The sequence below is a fragment of the Squalius cephalus genome (assembly GCF_949319135.1).
Source record: "Squalius cephalus genome assembly, chromosome: 21".
NCBI classification, from domain to species: domain Eukaryota; kingdom Metazoa; phylum Chordata; class Actinopteri; order Cypriniformes; family Leuciscidae; genus Squalius; species Squalius cephalus.
The window spans coordinates 17,690,388-17,714,194 of NC_137142.1; the positions used below are offsets into that span (position 1 = coordinate 17,690,388).

General features: G+C 37.1%; 1 protein-coding gene across 3 annotated transcripts in view; it reads right to left on the bottom strand.

Annotated features, from left to right (window-relative positions):
- The window catches only part of jag2a (jagged canonical Notch ligand 2a), a 41,408-nt gene extending 24,770 nt beyond the window's left edge, over positions 1–16,638 (bottom strand). For 2 of the 3 annotated variants that reach the window (XM_079855726.1, XM_079855724.1), the window contains exons 1-3: positions 16,381–16,638; positions 15,541–15,861; positions 7,336–7,396 (exon numbers count right to left, since the gene is read on the bottom strand). In XM_079855726.1, coding sequence (XP_079711852.1) covers positions 7,336–7,396; positions 15,541–15,861; positions 16,381–16,443 — 445 coding nt within the window. In that variant the 5' untranslated portion in view covers positions 16,444–16,638. The remainder of the gene's footprint in view (positions 1–7,335; positions 7,397–15,540; positions 15,862–16,380) is intronic. The other variant, XM_079855725.1, reaches the window with a different exon arrangement.
- Positions 16,639–23,807: the final 7,169 nt, after the last annotated feature.

A 23,807-nucleotide genomic window follows, 5' to 3' on the forward strand; every position in this document is an offset into this window, starting at 1 on the left:
TGACGATACATGAACAATGCAGTTGACCTGCTGGCCAGAAAGAGCTGTTTAGAGTCCAAACGCAGAGCTGGAGAGACGGACTTCCTGAAAGGTAAACAGCCCCACAGGACCCTCTCCTCCAAAGGGCCTCCGCTACCTGATGCTCTGCAAACAGCAAAACCGGCTTCTTGCATTTAAAGCCAGACTTCTTTATTACTTCAAGGCCCGATTTACACCTTTGAACTAACTAGACTTAGAAAAAACACCTGTAAAAGAAATTAAACTGTGAGGCAGGTATGACACAATGATGACGAACTGACAGCAGATATATAGCCTATGTGTGGTGTCCAGGAAACAAAAACATTCACAGATATAAATAGAAACCAGATGATTTATATATTTTTTTTTAAATGCTTTATCATTATTTTATCCAAAACAACAATAGATTTCTCCTACACATTATTTTCCTCATAATATACATTGCATATCACATCATTTCTCAAGGAAACGGTTCGTTTAAAGATTCAGTCTCTCTAAACCCCTCCTTTCTGAGAGCCTCCTCAGCTCTGATTGGTCAGATGGCCCAGTCTGTTTTGATTGGTCTACTGCTTACAGTGTGTCCCCGAAATGAAACGCCTATTACCATATCTGCAACCAACTTTTTAAGCATTTTCCAAAAGTTTCATATCCACACTGAGACGTCGGAAAGCACTAAATTCACCTTACTGCGCATGTGTAAAACCTTATTAAAAGCTCACTGAGATGATACAGATGGAACAGACATAATCAAGTTATCACGCTATTCTTCTTATTTTATTTAGCAAAACATCTCACCAATCACTGATGCTTTCAGGTCGCACTCAATCACCATTATGTTTGTTCTAAAACGCCCTCATGTTTTGCCGCAGGACAGCAATTAAGAGTAAATTTTGTCAAAAACAATGTTACAAAAAATAACACTAAATATTTAATTTATAATGAAATATATAATGAAATAATTAATACAATTAATTATTAAATAAAAAAACAATCTAATTACAATAATAAAAATAAGCAATCAATAATCAAATAATTATGTTAAAGATTAAGTACTATTAATTTAATGTTAAAAATTATTAATTAAAATGTCTATGCATAGAAAAAATGGTAGTAAAACAAATGCCTTCAAGGAATTACAACCACATTTAAAGGGTCCCTAATATGCCAAATTCACTTTTACATGGTGTTTGAACATAAATTTGTGTCAGCAGTGTGTACACAACCACCCTATAATGGTTGAACAATGGTTAAATCTCCATTAATCACAAACAGTGTCTCAGAACAAGCCGTTTGCAGTTTCTATGCAATGTGACATCACAAATGCTTAGGCCACGCCCACAACCAATGGACTCCAGCCTATTAGCATAGACCCCGCCCTGAGTGAGCTGTACACAGTCCGCCATGTTTATCTCCTCGTCAGAGCATTTAACAGCAGCATTCAAGTAAGAAATGTATTCTTATTAAAGTTACTAAAGTTATTCAATCAAGAGCAGTAAGTGATTTTCTGTTTTTCTATTGTTGTTTGACTCATATTAACAGCATATTTAGCAGCAGGTACTGTATATTACGCTGCTTTCTCTTAAATACACAGATATAATATACACAGGCGATTTCTTTACTTGATGTTTACGTTCATAACTGTGTTTATGTGAACTTCGTATGTTTTTGACAACCTTGTGTATTTGACAGTTTAAGTGCAATAACCCATGAAAGAGAACTTGAACATGAAAGCTCATTTGCATTTAAAGATACAGTACGTGCACGAAAACACGTTTCCTTCCACTCAAAAGTGGGCATTTACAACATGGTATAATAAATTATCTAAGGGGTATTTTGAGCTGAAACTTCACAGACACATTCTGGGGACAACTGAGACATATATTACGTCTTGTAAAAAGGTGCATAATATGTCTCCTTTAACACTTAAGTTATTTCTCACTCATCTGAATTACTCATCAGTAATCATCAGGAACATTCACAAACTCTTTACCAGTTCATGTCTCAACATCAACATCTTGTCATCTGGATGATCATCCAAAAAAAAATGCAGACTAGATCTTGCTCATTGTCTGGCTGTGTGAGATCTAGTCTGTTTGAAATAAATGCCAAGCAAAGCCCTGCGCTAAGTTTCAGAGAGTCAGAAGACATTTGTCTGACAAAGTTGTGTATGTGAACATATCAGTGCCTTGTTAGTGTTGTGTGTATTTGTGAGAGTGAATAATCATGCCAGTCAGTAGCCCTTTGCTTTATGATTAATTATCGGTGGTGTATTTGTTTGTACGTGTGTGTCATGCGTGTGAAGAATAGTAGCATTGCAGCTGCTCAGATATGTGTGGAAAATAACGAGCAGCGGTAACAGTAACAGAAATTAACGTCTTAACGAGGCGATGACCTCATACTCTTTGTTTAGGCCCGAACTCTTTCCAGGGACTTTAAACATGACACGCAGAATATAAACAGTTTCCATTTGCATGCTAAAACGACCTCCCTTCCCCATTAAGGGCACTAGCACACTAGCAACAAACAGCCACACAAGATATTCATACACAAATAAACATAAACTAACATCTACAAATACTCAAATCTGCTGTTAAGTGTCTAGAAAGGTTTAAAACGATACTCTGTGCTTGAAGACTGAAGGAGACATGTGCTTACGTTTATTCTCTTTTTCTTCTACTCTGCAGTAGAATAGACTTTGTTCTTACTAAAATAATTATAGGTTATCCAATAAGACATTATTAGATATAATGGATCAGGATTTGCATATTATAAAGCAGTTCAGTTTTGTAATAACTTGTTTCTGACCAAACCACAGCCGCCAGTCATCACTACCGGGCGGTAACCTCCAGATTAACCTATCTATAATCCTCACTTTACATTTAGCACTAACTGATGTCCACCTTACTAGTTTTCCCCAAAACACATAAAGTTTACTTTCTAACATAAACTTTTCCCATCCAGTCAAATACGCAAATCTCCAGTCTATCTCAGTAATGCTTAGCTTTTGATGTTTTAACCAATTCAGTTAAACTTTTTAATTGCAAATCAGAGTTATACTACTTACAGCTAGCTAACTTCAATGCTAGTTATCGTTTACTTCACTTCTTATTGTGAAGACCATATTAGGTGAACAGCTTATTGATTATGTTTTTTTAAAATACACTACCAATCAAAAGTTTGGGTTCAGTAAGAGTTTTTATTTTAAATGTTTTTGAAAAAAGTCTCACCAAGGCTGCATTTATTTGATCAAAAATACAGTAAAAACAGTAATGTTGTGAACTATTATTACAATTTCAAATAACTGTTTTCCATTTTAATATTTTATTATATTTATTCCTGTGATGACAAAACTGAATGGTCTTTCAGAAATCATTCTAATACGCTGAAAAAATATTATTATTATTATTATCAATGTTGAAAATATGTATGATACATATTAAAGAATAGAAAGTTCAAGGGAAACAACATTTATTTGAAGTCTTTTATAACATTATTGTCTTTAATATCACTTCTGATTCATTTGATGCATGAACAAAAGCATTGATTCCTTTAAAAAAAAAAAAAAAACATTTGAAAGGTAGTGTATCTTAATTTCTTCAAGGTAATTAATTAACTGATTTTTTTCTGAGAGTATTCAGAGTGTTAGGGTTTATATAATACATTGCTTGTAAATGATCATCCAACACAGAGAACATGAATTCCTTCGTTAATGGTACTTCCTGTCAGAGTCATCCTCTATTATGGAGCAAAGGAGAACCACAGGAGGAGAAGAGGAAAACAGGACACATCTGTGTATGACAACACACACACACACATCAACATTCACACCATGTGTTAACATGTCCTGTGCACTGGGTTCCCATACCATGACAGTTGACTACAGTGCTTTCTGATAAAAACAAATCCAGTAAATTAGTCTCTTCTACAATAATAAATGCAGAGTTAACAAGGCCCAGATGGAATCTGCTGATATTCAAAGTTTTCTTGGTTTCTGTTAATCTGTCTTATCATTTGATTTACTCTCATGTGTCACACCTGTGTTTAATCAATTACCTCGTTTTACCTCGTTTTTTTCCTTGTGTATATATGGCCTTCAGTTTTAGGGTACGTTTACACGACAACGATAGCCTAGAAATCTAGACGCACCCTAGCGGCAGCAAAATGTATTTTGCAGCCAGGATAGTCTAGCAACTCTCCGTTGACTTTCGGAGCTGTAAAAACCTAAATTGGGTCAGGCCAATCACATCATGTATAGAGTAGGCGGGGCGGGCTTAACATAATGACGACAGAGTTGCGACGGTTCCCTGCTACGTTACTTGAAAACAAAGAAGAGTTGCTGCTGGAGAACAGTCTTTCGAATCGGCTTTGGCCGCGACTCTGGAGGACTTGGAGTTAAGTTTTTCTTTGAGAAAAGAGCAAAGAACGGCACTTAAGTCATTCTTAAAAAAGGAAGATGTGTTTATAGTTTTGCCGGCCAGATTCAAAAGTTGAATCTATCAACTAACGTAAGCTCCGCTGTTGGGAAAACGCTCTGGTTGGTTGAAGCGCTGTCCTGTTGCGTGCAGAGGGAATTTGAAAGACAACTGTTTATCCCGCCCCTCGGATTGAGCCGTGTCTATGGTGAGTTGCCAGACCTAACATCTTGATGTAGGTCTGGCTTGCCAGGCTACGACAACAATGTACTAAAACCAGAAAAGTTTTACCTTTGCATTTTTCGAGTTCAGGCGACAAAGTTGACAAAACGATCCATGTTCACACGGATCCGCGAAAACGACTAAAAACGCTGTATTATGCAGCCAGGCCAGTAGTTGCCGATGTCACTTTGTAAAGAAACACTACACGTTTATAGACTGAACATGTAATACGTATGCACATGACATCATCGTTTTCACAAATTCTCGTTTTTGTAGTTTACGCGGAGACTATAACTAGCCTGACTACGTCAGACTTCCTACTTCCACTCAATTTCATTTCGCTTCTGTAGTCAGTCTGAGATAGCAGCCTATCTTTCAGTTTTCCAGCGGCCTTCGGACGGCCGGGCCAATCAACGAACAGAGGGCGGGCTGAGAGCCGTGACGTAGATGCTGATTGTATCGTGGATGCGTAGATTTACTTCACATAATCTGCAAAAGTCGTTCACAGCCATGTTTACTCCGGTATTTCGCTCGATGGTTTTGTTTTCGCATCATACATGTGTTTACAGTGAAAGTTAGATGCGGCTGAGCATGCGCATAACACACGCCATAACCAAACGTCATGTGATTGGCTTACGGGTAACCAATGATTTTAAACTTCAGACAAGCGACCCCCCGCGCGAGAGAAAACACTTCTCTATTATGCCATTCCAGACTCTGTCTACGAAGCAAAGCGAAGTAGCAGAGTTTGGTATTACCAGGCTAGACTATAACAGCATTGTTTTCAAAAACTTGCACTTTGAAACCCGTTTTCAAAAGTTTGCATTTTCAGGCCCCCAAAACGCTGTTGTCGTACGCCTGTAAATGAACGGCCAAAATGCGTAAAATGTATTCTGTTTTCAGTTGAAAACGGTGTTGTGTAAACGGCCCCTTAGTTCTTTGATATGGTCCATGTATAGAGGTTGTTCTGTTTCCTGTTTTGCCTGAGAAGTGCTTTTTGAGTTTTGTGTTTTTCATTGAAATACACTTTTTGCGATTAGATCCAGCTCATTATTTTTGTTTTGCTTCAACCATTCGCTGACAAGTTGTTTATGTATGACACTTTTTAATGAGAAAAAGGACTTTTAAACCTATACTATGGTGTCTATAATGGAGACCTTTACTTTTTAAAATAATGTAGATGAAATTAGCCAAAATATTTAAACGTGAGCATGGGTATATTTGGAATTAAGTGAATGATGGGCGTTCGGATTCTGCAGAAACCTGTGTAATTTTCTGCTAAATTCTGTGCATGCACATTCTTCATGAGCCTGCGGGTACCTCTTAATGGTTCAAAGACACATCAGACCACAGGAATCCAGCTCTGACTTAATACTCTGATCGCCCACCCTGTCCACCTGCTTTTTTATTACAGTTTTTCTCAGTCGCTTTGGTGCTTTTCTCAGATCACATTTGAAATTCTCAAAACTACTTGTTCAACCTCTACATCATCTAGTCAATTGTGCACATCATAAAAGCAATTTCTCATTCTTTTGAACAAATTGCAAATGGTACACTCGTGTAATTTATTATGTACAACTGTCTGCTGTTTCCTACATTAATTATCAATTGCTTATGTCATGTTGATCAAAATGGCACTGATATGCCATTTCATATGTGCCAACAGATTTGGCAAGCGATTCAGTGTTTGCGCTCTGGAGAGTGTCAAAGATTTCTATTTACAATGTGTTTTTGCAACGTTAAGCAATGTAACCAATCACAAACATATCTGTTGATTTCTTGAATGCAATGGCCAATCAGAGGCGTTTAAGTTAGAATCCACTCAGTCCACCAGTTTTTGTTCAGAGCTGAGTTCTGCAAACTCACAAAATCTTCTCATTATAACAAAGTGTAGACATTCTGTAAATAAGAGACTCATTGTGCAGTCAGCTTCATTAGCCGCGTTTCCATTACCCTTCAAATTTGCGAAATTGCGAATTGAAAATACGCCCAATGGAAACACGTCAATTTCGTAAAAACTCCCATTTATCGCAAAAAGGTTTTTACGCTCGCAAGAGGTGGTTTTTCAGGCAATTCGAAAAATAAATATTTCGTAAAACTGCAATGGAAACAGTTTTTGCGCATTTACAGGTCACCTGACGTAGATGACGTGGTAAGTTTGGACAGAATGCGAGACAGAGTTCTTTATTAAATTCATATAAGACAAAAGAATTACAGGAATAATGGATTCTAAACCTCAAATAAATGCCACAATAGAGACCTCGAAGCAGATATGAAGGAGAAACACCCAGAAACACCTCATATGTGCCGCTCACAAGTATAATAAGGGTCGTTCCTTACCATTAATGCTTGGAAAACACACATACATCTCCTTCGATTAATAATAATGGCTAGTGCAGTGGCTGGGATATAGTACATAAACCAACCAACGTCCGTTGCCATGGTTTTTGGAATGATTTTACTTATCGTGAGAGGAAAAAATGAAGTTTTAGTCGCAAAAACCCAGGCTAATTCAAGAATGTTCAGTCAAATGTCAAAGCCAGCCTGCACAAATCTGACTTTCTGTGTCATTTGTGGATGTAAACATGCTCAAGAGAGGGACTGCAGGTCCTGATGACTTAAAGATTGTGTACTCAGTAATGCATGGTGGTGTGTGTCAAGGTGTTGGGAAATCATTACTCACTGCTGTCAGTGATCGTTTGGTTGTCCCAGTCCCAAGCCTCCACGATCAAAGTGTACGCTAGCTAGGAGATAGAGAGAAAGAGCTGGTTAGCTAATATACACAGACATATAGGTCTCCACAGTCAAAGTCTATGCAAAAGACAAACAGAAAATATCAATGAAATAATACGCAGTCCAAAAAACAAACAAATAAAAAACTATGGCTAAAGAAGCACAGACATACACAGTACTTATTAGTCTGCCCATAGAAAAAAAGTAAAAGAAAGACTGATTACACAAACATCCAAAAGTTCAATGTTTATGTATTCACATTAACCTCACAAAACATAGAAGGGAATCCAAAGACATCCTCAAAGCAGAAAAAAAGAAATAAAATATTCAAGTATAATAATATCTAGGGATTTTTTTTCTATTACTCTAGGGATATGGTTAGTTTGTAGCCATTATAAAACAATAGCAATTTATTTTATGTCCTCATTGAGATAGCATGTGAATATGTGTGTGTACCTTTTTAACAGGATGCAAGTCATAATAGCAAAGTGAATAACCTGGTTCTCACAGTCTGGTAACTGATTAGCCCGGTTATAAACCAGATGAACGATGAGAAGATGTAAGGACTTTAGTATGAGTGTGCATCAGGTCACTGCCGCAGTCAACACATTCATAAATGATTGTGTGATGTTTATGCATGCATGTTTTTTCTACACTGCACATGCTTCAACAATGTTCTTTAGTTCATTCATTGCGTGGGAAAATGTTTTGCTAAGTCAAGTCGATTAACAACATGACTTCAGAAGGTTCCTGAACCAGCAGTATTTTACTGTGAGGTGAGGGAGAGGTCATGTTCTTTCTCAAATAAGGGGTAGTAGCGTTTCTTTCCTTTAATCTGACAGAACCTGTACTGAGTGCTTTTGGGATTACAAACACTGTCCTGGATGGACATTTCAGGAAATGTCTGAAACATTGGAAAGAAATCTCTGGCACAGACATAAGACAGAATAGCATACCTGTAGAACCCCTTAACTGTCACCATCCCGCTAAGCGTGACGGTTGGCGCTCTTTTTATTTATTGCCTTTTTTTCGTATCACATATTTTAGTAATCATCATAAATTAGGTATAATTCTAAAGTCTACGAACTCAAAATTCATCCTGTGAAAACCATTTTGAAATTGGACATTGATTTACCGTGGTAATGGTACTTTAAATTCTTTTAGCAGGCTCCTCCCCTAGTGGGCGGTGTCAGGTTTCATATTACAAAATTAATTTGAAGTACTTTATAATCAAAACCTTTTCTAATCTTACAAAACACATATCGTTGGAAAGGTCTGGATCATTGGAGTCTCAAGGTTCCATATTTGCAGACAATTTTGTGATAGAAGTGATATTTAGACAGAAATTTATTAATTTGCTACAGGAGAATGCATCGGAAAACATAGGAACTTAATTTTTTTGTGATATCAACTTCAAATTTGGAACACAACTTGGTTATATAAATGGCTTTGAAGTTATAGTAATTTTAGAGTAAAAATTATTTTGTAAAATATATATTTTATATAAAATAAAAAATGTTTACTACAGTACATTTGATTTACAGTAAATTGAAACTTCCATAACTTTTTCATTCTTTCATTTTTTGCTTTCACTTCGGCAATAATCTGCTGAGTGTCTTCTTTAAAACAAGATCAAACTTAGACCTATGTTCCAAAGCATTCTTGATTTACAACCATTTAAGTTTTGACTATTCTCAAAAAGGAAGGTGACAGTTAAGGGGTTAAGCCTGTACAAATGTCTTGCAATTGGTTTAAAATCACAGATTTCCAATACTTTGAGACAGAAAAATGCAAGGAAACAGCTTTTTATGTTTCAAAGAGCCACTGCCGAGGACCTTTATGAAGAGGTGTTTTTAGCAGGTCTACGTATGTTTTGCAGAGAAGTTTAATTTTTTTAGGTTTGGGCAGAGATCAGGTTTACTGCAGCAGCACGGCATGAGAAACATGCCCATGGATTTTGTGTGCTGACACTCAAGCATCTATTCTCTGGAAGCATGAATCAGCACGCTAACATCAGTGAAGCCAAACCGCTCAAACTTGTAGGTGCATGCAGTAAATGGTAAGAAGGAAAGACTCCTGATGCAGGCATGACTTCAAACCTTTCAATAAACCTCTAAGCAAAATTCACAAATCTTACCAATCCTTTGTTCTTTTTGGCATTTCGTTGACATTTATATTATGTACATTTTTACTTGTATATACTTTAGACAGGCTACAACAGATACGTAAAGTATGCACAACTATAATGGTGGTAGAGATTGAAGGATGTTCATTAAGAAAAGATTTAACACTGTAAATGGGCAACTACTGGTCATCTACAAAACACCATCATCATCTTAATATAAAAATATGATCAAGTCCTGTTATATAAACTTAAGAGTGTGGCAGTAATATTGCTCCAGAAATGCCATCACTCTTGTCTTGTTGGGTTCATAATTTCAATGTCTTAGAGAAATGAGTGAAAGGTACAGGGCTACACTTTAAAAACCAAAACAGAAAATATTGATCTTCTGCGTTTTGTTTCTCTAAAATATTTCCAAGTTCATTATTCCATTTAACCTGGAGCTTTTTGCGATCATCACATCCTGCTGAAAACTTCAAACAGACTCCATTCTTGACTTTTTGATTTATTGATCATTACACTTCAATATTTTTGTGGAAACCCTGATACACTTTTTAAGAATTTTTTGATGAATTTCAAAAGAACATAATTTATTTGAAATATAAATATTATGCAACATTATAAATGTCTTTTTTCTTTTGATCAAAATGTGATAACACACTATCATAATCATCTTACAAAATAAAATGAAATGCAGTACTGCCATATTAATGTATTAATATACTTTGTTATGATGCTTACATTACAATATAAAATAATGATTACTATGGGAACTGGAAAGGACAGTGAAACTATTTTTATTTTTATTTTTTTACTTATCTTTGGTTTAAGTTAAGATAATATTGTATTTTTGTTTAACGCTTAATTCATTTTTTTCACAAACATTTGGTTTGACATGAAACAATAATTGGCGGTCCTGCCACAGACCCCCTGGGAGTTGCGTACTGCTTTATAATATCCAGAATAAGATCCAAACCCCATTAAATGTGTAAGGATGTTGAGGAATCAGTGTCAGCACACTAAAGAAAGGGAAAGGTCTTGTGTAGCATTAGTTTGCAGCATGAGCATATTAATGTAAGCACCTGGTCAGTGGCGTAACACAGTTACTAATCTCCATAGACAGCCATCAGACACCAACCACCAGTCTAGGGAGGAGCAGGAGAGGGGAAGATTTTTATCTTTCCTTAGTTAGAGGGAAATAAGACACCCACATGCATATACACATGCCAGCAGATACACAGGAACACACGCACACACAGGCAATGAATAAATTACACTTCCTAAGTGACACTGAGCAGGCAGTGCCACAGTTTTTACACATCAGAGGACAGTGAGGGGGACGTACTGTACTGTATATTGCAAGAGTCCAGCCTGAATGTGCCTTTCATCATTAACATTCATTGCGTGGGAAACACTCGCACCAGGTGTGAACACATCGTTAGGATTCAGGTCAAATGCAAATCAATGCACAATAACACACATACACACACACACACACACACACACACACACACACAAATACAGGAATTGTTCCACCTAAAAGCTGAATGTGATATGTGCAGGTTGGTAACACACCTGTGTTCTAAATTCACTTCATACCCAATGTGCTTGGGTTTCCATGGCACAGAATTAACAATGCAATTCCATTGTGTGCAATTTTCAATGAAAGAGGTGGTGGTTATTTTTTAGCAATAAGCCAAGTTAAGATGTGTATTTTGATTTTACTATGGTGTGATCTTACCATACATTTAGATGTACATTTTTACATGTATACACCGTGTACCACCGATACTTGAAGTTTGCAAAACTACACAATATCATCACTATCTTATTATAAAAAAATATTATCGAGCCCTGATATAAACTCACAGTTTTTCTGAATTGCTCAAACACATTCTCTGAACCAAATTCTCAATAGTCTAAACCATTTTGTCGAATAAATCACTCTTTCTGTAAAACATTAAACAAGTTCAGGTAGTTAAAACACAGTTTGCAAATCTCATGCACTCTTTTTTTCAAAAGTCTAAACACATTCTCACTCACTAAAACACATTTTGCACTGTGATGCACTTATGTTTCAAAATGCTCTGAACTGACTTGTATCATGTTACAGCCCAGGTAGGCGAAAGTTAAACACAACTGCAACACAGTTGACATCGTTTACACACAACGACTCTAAATTATTCACACTTATTTCTAATGATGTGACCAGACCAACTGTACATAATACAAGTCAGTTCAGACTCAGAGTCCCAAAATTTACTCAAAATGTTGCACTGAATGTTGATACCAACAATGGATGGAAACAATACAAGAGGGAGAGAAGGAAGAGGATGAGTAAGAGGAGGTGAACACGCAGGAAGAGGATGAGGACGAGGAAGAGCAAGGTGTGGAGAGTGTTGTCAAGGCTGGATCTGCTAGGGTTTTTCCCTTTGCCTGCAGAGATGACATGAGATGTGGAGAAACTCCTCCGGCCGGACCAACATGAAGACGTGATGCCGAAGCAGAATAAAATCTCTCTCACTGACCCTGATTCTGCAGTTGCACAACTCTGTAATTTGAAGTAACAACTCAGTTTTTTACTGTAACCTTTTTGGCTTTTGCAGTTGGGTCACTGTATTTTCACATTATGCAAGTGGTGAATATACAGACATTCGACAGGCCTACTATTCAATATTCAGTACAATACTTGCAGTGGATACAGTATACAATTTATTCACCTTACTACTGTAAGTTGTCATTACTATACTTTTTTACATAATTGCAAAACCCAGAAAGGAACATGTTTGCATTAATAAGTCTGATAGTCAAATATCAACTGTTATCAGTCCTGTAACCAGCAGACGACATCAGAGTCCAGAAGAAGAACCCAATGCAGGTTTGCATCAAACACCTGCTCTAACGCTCAGCTACAGAGCACTCAGAGCACTCAGAAAATAGGAGAAAGAAACACTCGTGAAACAAGAGAGCCAACACTCATCCAAGATTTAAAGAAAGCAGGATGGGGTGAAAGGAGGACAGGAAAGATCTGAAAATAAAAAGTAGAGGAGATCCAGTATTGAGTCATGCAGGCCCTCATACCGTTTTTTGTCACTAGCATCCCTCTCTCTTTCAGTAAAACTTTCAATGCAGCTTTTTGGCAGGTCCACATTTATGCAATATAAAACAGAGACATAAATGATAAAGACACAGTATTTTAAGTGGCCTGACCTCCCATATCTCAAAACAACCAGATTCACTGACTGCTAATGTTATCTTTGGTAAAGATATATTGTTATTGTGCATTCCTGTTTGGTTTGTAAAAAGATCTCTTTTCTTGACTGTGTATTCAGGGTTTAGATTGAAGACTGAAAACATAATTGTAAAACAGAACATGAACTTGGGGAGCTCTTACTTTGAAAAGCTTAAATAATAAAAAAAAATGTGGTATGTGTGTGTGTGCTCAGTGGGACAAGATTTTTTTTTATCCAAAAACAAAAGATTGTATGCTGGAAGAGAATCAAAGATCTCACAGCTGTAGGACGTCAAGCACAGCAGGACTTATAAGGCCCATAAACATCACCTTCCGTAAACTGCGTCCCTCCCCTTGGCACACCAGATTTGCTAAGAAACTATGGGCAATGGCAGATGCAAGTGTCTTGGCAGATTTCAAATCAGCTGATGTTGATCTAAATAACAATGATGATGGGCAGAGTGCGTTGATGCAACTGTATCAAACAGTATATTGTGTGCCATCATTCCTATTCGTTGTTGAATAATTTATGAGGACATAAAGGCAGACAAGCTGCAGAGAAGAACATTATGGGAGGATTATTCCCATTAGCAAGTGTTTATTTTTGTGGTTTGCCAGTTCCAGAAATAACTATAAAACATCACAGCAGGAGGATTTCCTTCCTATTATGGGCTGTCTTCACCAGAGTTGTTAACACAAGACTGCAGACTTCACAGACTTCAACAGTTACAGTAGAGAAGAATCTTCAAATGTGCACCAGCTGAATGTGAAATCAGTTGCTCAAATGACTGTTGAAACAGCACTTACAGACCTATCCGTAAGCAGGTGACCAGACAACGGTTCTGAGACACAGCTTACACCTAAAACTAAACCTATAGACTCAAAAGGTAGAATTTGTCCCCTGTGATAGAGTCCTAAATTGAATAGAAAAAATATGTCATATGGTGATTGGAAAAACACAGATGTTCTTCAGCATACCAAGCAAATAAACAAAATAAAATAAAAACTTGTGAGCATGCTATAGTAGCTAGAATGAGATATAACAATAGATAGATAGATAGATAGATAGATAGATAGATAGATAGATAGATAGATAGATAGATTATTTCAAAGAAAAATAACTGAGAAAAAGAGCCACCGCGGATATATAAAAAATATTCACGCATAGTCACAATTCTATCACAATTTTATCATCAATTAGGCAATTATTGCATGTTTAAAAAGCCACTTTAAAAGGCATGTGTACATAACATACACTGACAGCTCTCACCAAAATGCAACTGTTATCACCATGGCTGAAATCTGGAAGCAAACAAGACTCAAATGCAGCGATTCAGTGGTTTTGCTTTTCACTACTTACAAAACAGATTTACCAGGTTAAAAAAAAAAAAAAAAAAAATGTACTCACACTGATGTAAGCTCTGTGTGGTTTGAGTTAAATGTTTTACCCACAGTAATGTGCCTTGCGTTATCTTACAAACTATCTGTTCTGGTCTATTTAGCGACAATGCCGCTATCTGAAACATGATCGTGTAGACAACTCCCACTGCCTCTCTCTTTCTCTTCTCTATCTCCTGGGTTGTGATATCACTCCATGAGCATGCCAGCTCTAGTCAAGAACTCAGTCTTGTGTAAATCGTGCCTTTCTTTAAAAAAAATATATACTCATCTCATTTTTGCCCAAAACAGCATTCTTGCCCTTCATCATATCTTATGATTCTTTCACTAAGGAAAGAAAAAGATGCTGCTAAGATGTGTTTTATTGAAAGGGTCGCAGGTTCATTAATGATTCCTTTCTACAGTCAAATCAACTGTAGCAACTATTTTGTTGTAAATGTAAATTGTTGCAGACCCCCTGCTGAAAAAAAGAGATTATTAAGGCAGCCTGATCTAGATAGATAGATAGATAGATAGATAGATAGATAGATAGATAGATAGATAGATAGATAGATAGATGGTCTTCATGCATGGTCTTCATGCAACCCCGTGAAGTAAAACACACTACGTCCTATAAATACGACACCATCAGTTACGCGTGTAACTGTATGCTCAGCGCGCGATAGACACGCACCAGCCGCCGCTCGCGCAGCCAAACGCGCGCCGTAACCGGAGAAGCCCTACTCTCATCATCTCTACGATTAACGCCAGTGACCACGGTGACACCAAGCTCTCCTCTTTCCACCGAGTCAAACATTTGCTTTGCAATGAGTGTTTAATGCGCAGGCTACCAGTTGGTGTTGTTAAGACCAAGCATGTTTCACTTGAGCGTCTTGGCCATCTGCTGTAAATTCATGGAACATGGTAGCTGGTTTCTAACTGGTCTAAACTGGTCGTTAGCCAGTGCAAGGTAAGTAGATCATGTTGGACCATCAATAAACAAGCTTCCAGCTGGTTATATGTGGTATATAGCTTAGCCTACCTAAATACCTAATAACCATTTAAACCAGCGATATTTTCACATTTAGCCAACCATCTTAAGGTGGATAATATGCAAAAGCAATATATTACATAGGGAAAAACCCTTAACATAAGCTGGAATATAGCCTACGTATGATTTGATACTCACCAAATGTCATGTTAGTCTATCATGTGTTTTCAATTCCAATATGAACACCTTTATATGCCTCCTTTAAAATAGTCAACCTTTGTTTTTAACTAGGCTACTGAAGAAAGTTCACAAATCGAGCATTTTTTTAACAGTCTATATAAAGTATTACAATATACTTCATCATATAGCCTATGTAGAAAGTGTTCACAAAAAAAATGTTTGTTTAGTTGAGATCGTATCGGTAAACACCTACCGGCCAAGCGAATTGAAAGGGGATGATAACGGTCCCGAGGTCATTGGCCTGGTTTGGGTTTCCATTGAATCCTTTCAACTGAAATGTATTCCCTCCGACCACGCTCGAGCGTCCAGTGCCGTACGTACAAAACCCAGATGTGGTGACCTCCACCTGGTATTCCTTTAGACACACTCTCAAGTACGTGTCACATTCGTCCCGGTCGCACAGACCGTCTCGTGCGCTCCGCGCGCCGTCACAGCAGTTTCCATTCGCGAGCTCACCCATGTCATTCTCCACGCTGATCAACTGGAGCTCTAAATAACCCGACGACTGGCACACCTAAAAATAACATAAACAGTAGTTAAAATATGAAATACAAACATTATTGCACAGAATAATGAGTCTTGTTCCTAATAATAAAAGAGCACATGCAACACAAAATAATATAGCGGATACAGTAGTGCGTTGACTTAGATTTGTGGTTAAGAAATGATTGTTTGGTTCTTCAGGTATTGCAGAAATACCAATGCACTCGCAGCAAACGTCAATAAACAGGCTCGTGCAATAATTAAATATGCACTTTAAATCCTTTACCGCATTATTATTGTATGCAATGCTTAAAGTTTCAAAGTCGGTGCATTACAGTGTACGCGGACTTGTTTAAAAACGCTTTAAACTTTGAGGATCACATGATTCCACTGACAGAAGGATAATTCTATTAGGACAAGAATCCCAAAATCTAATTTGACAAAAATGAATGAGTTTCAGTTCAATGTAAAGCGACTGTTTAATCTATGGACTTTACAGATAGTGAAGGAAAAAGTGGACTTAAAAAAGGCTAAAGGAAATTTAACTCACCTCAGTCCAAAACGTCAAAATTAGTAACACTATTGAGAAACAAGCTCCAAAATAGTTATGCATGACTCCTATGAAGTTAATACGACATGGTTAAAAAAAAAAGAAAAACAATATATGCATCGGCTACAAAAATCCAGCCATACAAAGTGATTCGTTTCTCCGCAAGACCTCCAGAAGATGAGATGAAAGTCACACACATACATCCACTCAGTTCTCCAGCGCGCTGCTCTCACTATATCAGTTAACTACTAGACGTCTGAACGGACTTGACTGACAGTTCAATAAACCATTGGCAAGTCATCAGCTGTAGTAGAACGTCTGCGGCAGCCAATAGCATAGTCAGAGGGCGGGGCCTCCCGATAAATTATAGATCTGACAGGATTATTGACTTAGTTTGGAGAATAAAATAAAAACTTTTTTTTTTGAGATTTTAAAGATTTTTCAAACAAGTGCTGTTATCATTTAATCAATTTAAATCTTTCACAAAAGGAATAGTTTTCCATTCTATAATATTTGACAATTGAATGGTTATATAATTACTGGTAAAAGTATGGTGACATTTTGCCAACGATTATTACGCAGTAAGGAATTTTTTATTTATTTATTTATTTTAGCATTTTTTGTAGCATTTTCTCTGCTTGCACTCTTTCACAATCCAAATTGACACTCATGTCAAGGCGCAGTTGAATGTTTTTGGGTAACAGATACAGAGCGCCCTCTAGTGATCGATTACTGGCGAAATATATTATACCGGTTTATAAATCTTTTTTTTTTTTTTTTTTTTTTTTTTTTTGTAAGTTGTACGATATCGTTTTTTTTTTTTTTTTATTCCCTCACAAATAGGATAGGCCTACATGTTGAAAAACATCTTGTGAGGATATTTGAAGTAATAATCACAATTTGAAAGGCTCATTAAACAGCCAAATCATGTTTTGTGTGTGTGTGTGTGTGTGTGTGTGTGTGTGTGTGTGTGTGTGTGTGTGTGTGTGTGTGTGTGTTCACTAAGTTCACTAATGTTTGTTTGTTTAACATTCAGTACTTTTACTGTAAGTTACTGTAACTTTTAGTACTTACATTTCACTCTGATGTCTCTTTATTATTTTTTGTGCCTGATAAAAGGCACAAAAGATTTATTTATTTTATTTTTTGGTCAAAGGCTTCCCACCCCTCAGCTGTGATGCTAGACCTGAACTTTTGCTCTTAGTCTGTTAGTAATAGACTAAACGAGATGATATCACAAATTTACTGTATGGTTGTGTCACATCCTGCTATTTGTTAATCTTTCTCTGTCTTTCTCTGCTCTCTCTCTTTAGGAAATGGGTGACGTTGTAGTCCTAATCTTGCCGTCAGACTCCATCCTGCGTTCTTCTACTGCCGGTCCATAGCCAGAGTAAAGGAATAAAGAAAGGAAGTCAGCCCGAGAGCTACATGCAGAGGAATTAGATGTGAACAATGCTCTCTGCACTCTGAGGATGTGACACACTGCAGCTCTGATAGAAAGAAAGGCACCTGCATTCTGTTAAGTTCACAGAACATGTGCAGATTTGGGAAGGGGGTGGGAAACTGAAATAGTTTGGTTTTACAGTGGATGCACATGGAATGAAATTTACACAGGGTTTTGAGGGTATGACTAATTGAAAGAGCTGTTGTTGTATTCGTTGTCATTGTTGCTCTGAAGTTTGGCCTGCGGGTCAAAAGAATACAATTGTAGTTTTGATACAGTGTTGTTAATTGATCTGTTTGGTTGCAGGATGAGATAAAAGATTAAAGCTTTGTCTGTTGACATAAGAGATTACCTCACATGCAAAAATCACAGTCATACATGCAGTGGCCCTAATTATTTTTCTAAGCATGTCTTAAGTGGCCAAATATATACGGGACACTCTTGAAGATGCAGAGAGAAACAGAAGTGCTGAAGAGTTAGCCAGCAGGTGTGTCATTGGGAGGTGTGAAATTCTGTCTCAGGTTTATAAATGTCAGTGATGGAGTGTGAGAGTGCTTAACCTCTGACCTCAAGGCAGACTTCTATTACAGCTAATGCAGATTCCCTCAGTGTTTGCACTCTACACCTCTTTTATGGTCACTGAAGGGGTGCGACATGCCAGTGGGCTGACCTGAATATGTCATCTTCAGAAGAGGCATCTTACAGCTCACCTCAGTTTGCCCTGTTCTGATTGATCTCTGGAACCCAACTGCAGATCCTTTTGTTAACTCTTTAGTTTTACATTTTCTTTTAAATCATATGAAGATTTCATTTAAAAAATAAAAAATAAACCATTTTATGCCAGGTTTGTCCCTTTTGGAGCTTGACAGCCCCTGGTCCCCATTTGCTTTTAATGAATGGAGGTTTGTTCAACATTTTATGTTCCACAGAAGACATAAAGTCAAAACATCCTTTTAAAAATGAGTTGAAGCATCATTATGAAGTATCATAGAAATATAGGATTTTAATCCACCTCTAAACTTCGATGCATCTTGTTAGCATATTAACCAAATTTCATGATGGTTATTTCTGCGACTAATGGCACCAAACCAAATTGTTAAGACAAACAGTTTCCACCCCAAACTTACTTCAGTCGTTGAGCCAGTGTTATGTCTGGCTTATCAGGGCGCTCAGACCACAATTCCGTTTAGTGCAAAAATTACGACACCTTCAATAAAAAAAAAACATTAATAATGTCTGAACATTGAACTGAAAGTTGTTTATTTTTTTTCACAAGATCCAGCCTGAGACTGTAAACCGCTTGTAATTAGACAGCTATGTGACCCCACCACATAGGCCAGTTTTTGAAGCCCAGCTGTGGTTTTGATCCAGGCTTCTGGGAATAGATGGCAGGCAACGTTTAGGTCTGCGGCCCACGAGGGTTAACCTCAGGCGGGTATGTGCGTGCCTAGCAGTGGGTGGGTATGTAAAGGATGGAGCTGTTATCAGCTCAGTCAGCTGTGCCAATCATTCATTGCATTAGAGTGCTGTAAGAGAGGGAGGAGTACACACACACATACACACGCACACACAATGAGACATTGTGTTGCTTATATACAGTGCTGAATAGAAGGAGATAGGCAGGGCTGGTTGAGCATGGATTATGTATTTCTCAGAGAAATCCCTAAGGATCCCTTGTATGTAACTCTGACCTTTACACATGAGAATATTCTCTATTGTGTGTTTTTGAGGGGTGGGGGTATATACAACAGTCCTCAAATTTGACTGGGACTTTTCACTGTTTTTATCACTCCGCCTGTCTCTGTTTGTGAGTATAAGACAGACTGTGCATTAGTGATGGAACTTTTACAGCAAGCAGGGGTCCAGGGCCCACTAGGGGACCTCAGCAAAAGGGCCACAGGATGACATAATATTAATCAATTATTATTAATATATCGAAATAATAAAACTTTAATCTAAATTAAAAACAATATCTATTTTTCCCTTCAATTAAAGTCTTTTTTATTATTATTATTATTAAAGAACATGCAGTTCTTAAAACTTCTGAAATTACAAAAGTAATCATGGTATATCAATACTCCCAGTTTCTGTTAATAATGAAAAGTCTTCAAATATTGTGTTGGACATAGGGTGAAAAAAAAAGGTTAAGAGCCACTATTTTACAATGACATTCTGCAGGTTAAATGGTTACGCCAGGAGGCTAGGTGATGACATAGGACTTTTTAAGGTCTTTATAAGTGACTGATTGAATAATTTATTCAAACAAATCAAAACACGGATTTATTCAGGAACACCAGTATTCGACAATGTTCGACGAAGACGTGACGGCTAATTCTGCTTTGGCTTCGTTTGAAATTCGTTTCCCAAATTAGACAAAGATGACAATATAGTTTTTAAAATGTATGCAATTTCGTATGAATTAGTACAATGTGATTTATATGGAAACAAATGATTTTTAGAAAAAAAATGTTTAGCATGAAAGTCCACCCCTAAACATAGCCATCAATGAGGTGTAAGCAGTTTGTACGAAAAAATATGAATTCGATTGTACAAACTTATACAAATTAGGCAGCAATTTGCCAAAATGTAAAATAGTTATGAATTGCCATGAGAGTGTGTTGCAATATCACACTCACAACCATGTTATTGGTACAAATATCATGTATATTCGGGATATAGCTTGCATATTTTAAGGATAAAACTTTATGTACAGAATTAAGTTCCTCTTCAGCCTTGTTGTGTATTTAAAGGCCATTTACTTTCACTTGTTACCTGGTGCTTAAACATGTTTTCCCTTTCTTGTTAAGACTTGTTAAGATTTTTTAATGACTTCTTTTGCGCTCCTCCAAGTTCTCGTGTTTTTTTCCGAGGGTAGGAACAAGGGAACTGTTCTTGGGGAGGGAAAGATCCTGTGCAATTGTGTTTTACACAGAGGTATTTTTCTGCATGAGGTAACATTTCCTACAATAGTGAGAGAAAGAGAGAAAAAAGTGAGGAGAACCGGGTCCAGAGACTTCATTGTTGAGAAATCTGTCAAAGGTACTGCGTGATGCAGGGGATTCGAGGGGAATTCCACAGACATTCCTGTCTGTCCCAAGCACTTCACAGCTTAGTTAAGCAGCACAGGAAAAACACACATCATGACTCAAGGTCATATCACTCTCCCTCTTCCACAGTAAATCTGCCTGTAGAATCCCATGCCAAATCACATTCCAAGTTTTTGCATGAATGATACAAATTCCTGAACCTTGACACGATGTTGGAGGGAAAACCTTTATATGTGGGGCGATAATCCTTTCATGTGCAGGATTCTGGTATTAATTTTCCAAGAAACGGAGACAGAAAGCATTAAAGAGGAGGAAAGTCTGGCCTCTACATGTCAAGGAGACTACAAAGTGCACACTCACATTTGTCCCTATGCCAGAAATAATGCCTGGGCAGATCTTATCAATCAAAGGAGAACTGAACTCTAGTCAAACAAGAGAATATGAGAACGGCTCTTATCTTTGTTTACTGTAAGCACAGAACACTCCTGAGTTCTCCGAGGGCTCTTTGTGACATTACAGCTCCGGGTTCTGGATTCGGTTCTAAATGGAGTCAACTTTGTTGACAGTTAAGAGTTTAAAGAGCCTGATCTGTTTGCCTTTGACGCCTTAGTGGCGCTGCTCAGATTCACGGTGGTTTGTATTTCAGAAGCTCCCTGGAATGTGATTTATCATTTTCGAATTGTTCTCATATGAACTGATAATGCGTCATCTTAGTGGTGTCATGCCAAAAGAGCGTTGTGATGTCATGATCGAAATAACCTTGAAAGAATCTGTATTCTGTGCTTCCAACTTTATTGCAGAAGTTAGGGGAGGTTTCTTCTCTTTTTCTCCCTGTGCAACAATCGTGGCCCATAAAGACATTTTTTACTGAATCTGCAGTGGAATAACTTTTTAAAGAACAGACCTGAAGCCCGGTGAACAGTGTGAACCAGGCCTTATCGCCCAACATCAGCGCCTTAGCTCCCTAGATGCTCTTGTGTCTAAATGGTATAGCAAAACCCACAGCTGTGTTCCGACTTGCAATGAAAAGCCTTCCCAGAAATGAGGAAGCCGTTATTGCAGAAAAATTATGGTTTTAAAAGAAAATATTCAGCAAGCATGTATGGGTGTGGTGTCAGGAGTCGACATACTTTCATTTAGGATATACTGGAAAACACATCAATGTTTTGATATAAATATCGTATACGCATCATTCAGTCATGCAGAACACAATGTAACTATTGCTGTTTAATATGAGGTAATTTGTTGCTAAACCTCTTGTTCTATTTTTCTATTATATTGTATTCTATTTATGAAAAAACAGTGGTTAACTAGTTTTGTTTCATGACCTAAATTTTCCTTTGGACATCTATTCAAAATGTAAACATAAATGTCTTTAAATAAAACATTTATGATATATTTATATAGAATATTGAAATTTATATGACCACGAACTACACTGGATTTACTTTAAAACATTTTTCACTCAGAAATCACTAGTAAATTTCACAAATAATTACAAAGAAACAGCAAGTAATATCAAAGTAAATGTAAAATTTTGAAGTGGAAAAACCGAAAGAGTATTTTCTTGTAAAACATACTCCGAAAAATCATGTTTTACAGTGTGCATTGGGCAAAAAATATGCAAAACATAGGCTGAATGGAAATATTGTCAATTCTATAAATACATAAATGCATTTTATGTACCAGGTTGAACAAACCCAGGGCCAAATAGTGTTTTATCAAGTGATGGATTATTTTGATTGAAATACTTTATTGTTTGACTGAACGCAGATCTGTTTGCGCAGATTGAAGTAAACATCATTATAGAAAGTGTTTTCTATGATAAGCTTTATTTTGCCATCTTAACCATACATGATTACATGCTTCGTGTCATTTTATTATTTTTTGCATGTATCATCGTTTTTTCCCCTCTGCTGACAGTAACCACCAGTTGAGAACCACTGATATAAACCAATATGTTTTTTATGACTGTCCAAGGCTTTCTCAGATCTGCACTCTGTATCATTTGCTTTTCTTTTAGGTGGATAGATGACAAGCCCACACACCGGACAGGTTGATGACGGTGATTCAACCTTTGAGCATTACTGCTCTTAAACACTGCTAGACATTATGTCTCCACACTGCATCAAAGACACACACACACACACACACACTCAACACCTATACATCCATTGAACTACAGTATCATTCATTAAAGCCTCACGATAATAGACGCAGCGTCTCTCTGTGCTTAGAGAGATCTGTGAAGGTGGGTATTGCAATAATAGGGCAGCTGTTTTGACTTCAGAATGTGTGTGTGTGTCTGCACGTCTGGATATGGATTAACTTAATAGTGTGTGTGAACCGAGAAGTGTCTTTTAAGTAGGATTTTAAATTGTCTGGCTCCAAAACGCAGTATTACGGTCAGTCTTTTACGCAGAAGCCAATTATTACCTGACCACATAATAATGTAGTGTTACGATGTAAATCACTGTCTGTACAATAAATAATTTCATGATTTCGTGATCACAAATGTGTCACATTGCATGGTCTCTGAGAAAACAGAAAATGTTTCATATGATGTGTACCAACACAAATAAAACTGCAAAACCATATTTTATTGATCTATAATGATAAATACATGTAAATCCACCCCTTCACTATTTTTAGCATAATTTACTAGAGGAACACAAACGAAAGCTTTCAAGACCACAGTCTGTGAATGTAAAACAACAATGAAATGCAATAAGGTCACATGTACCAATATTCAAAAAAAGCATTTATTTATTGCATGGTTTCTTCTTCTGAATATAAAATTATATATTTAATTTGGATTCCCTTTAATTATATTAACCTATGAAAATGTTGTCCCTCTGCATGACTGCAAGCTTCTATGTTTTATCCTATTATTGTAGGCCTAATGTAACTTATGAAGCCAGGCTGCGTTTTTGTGT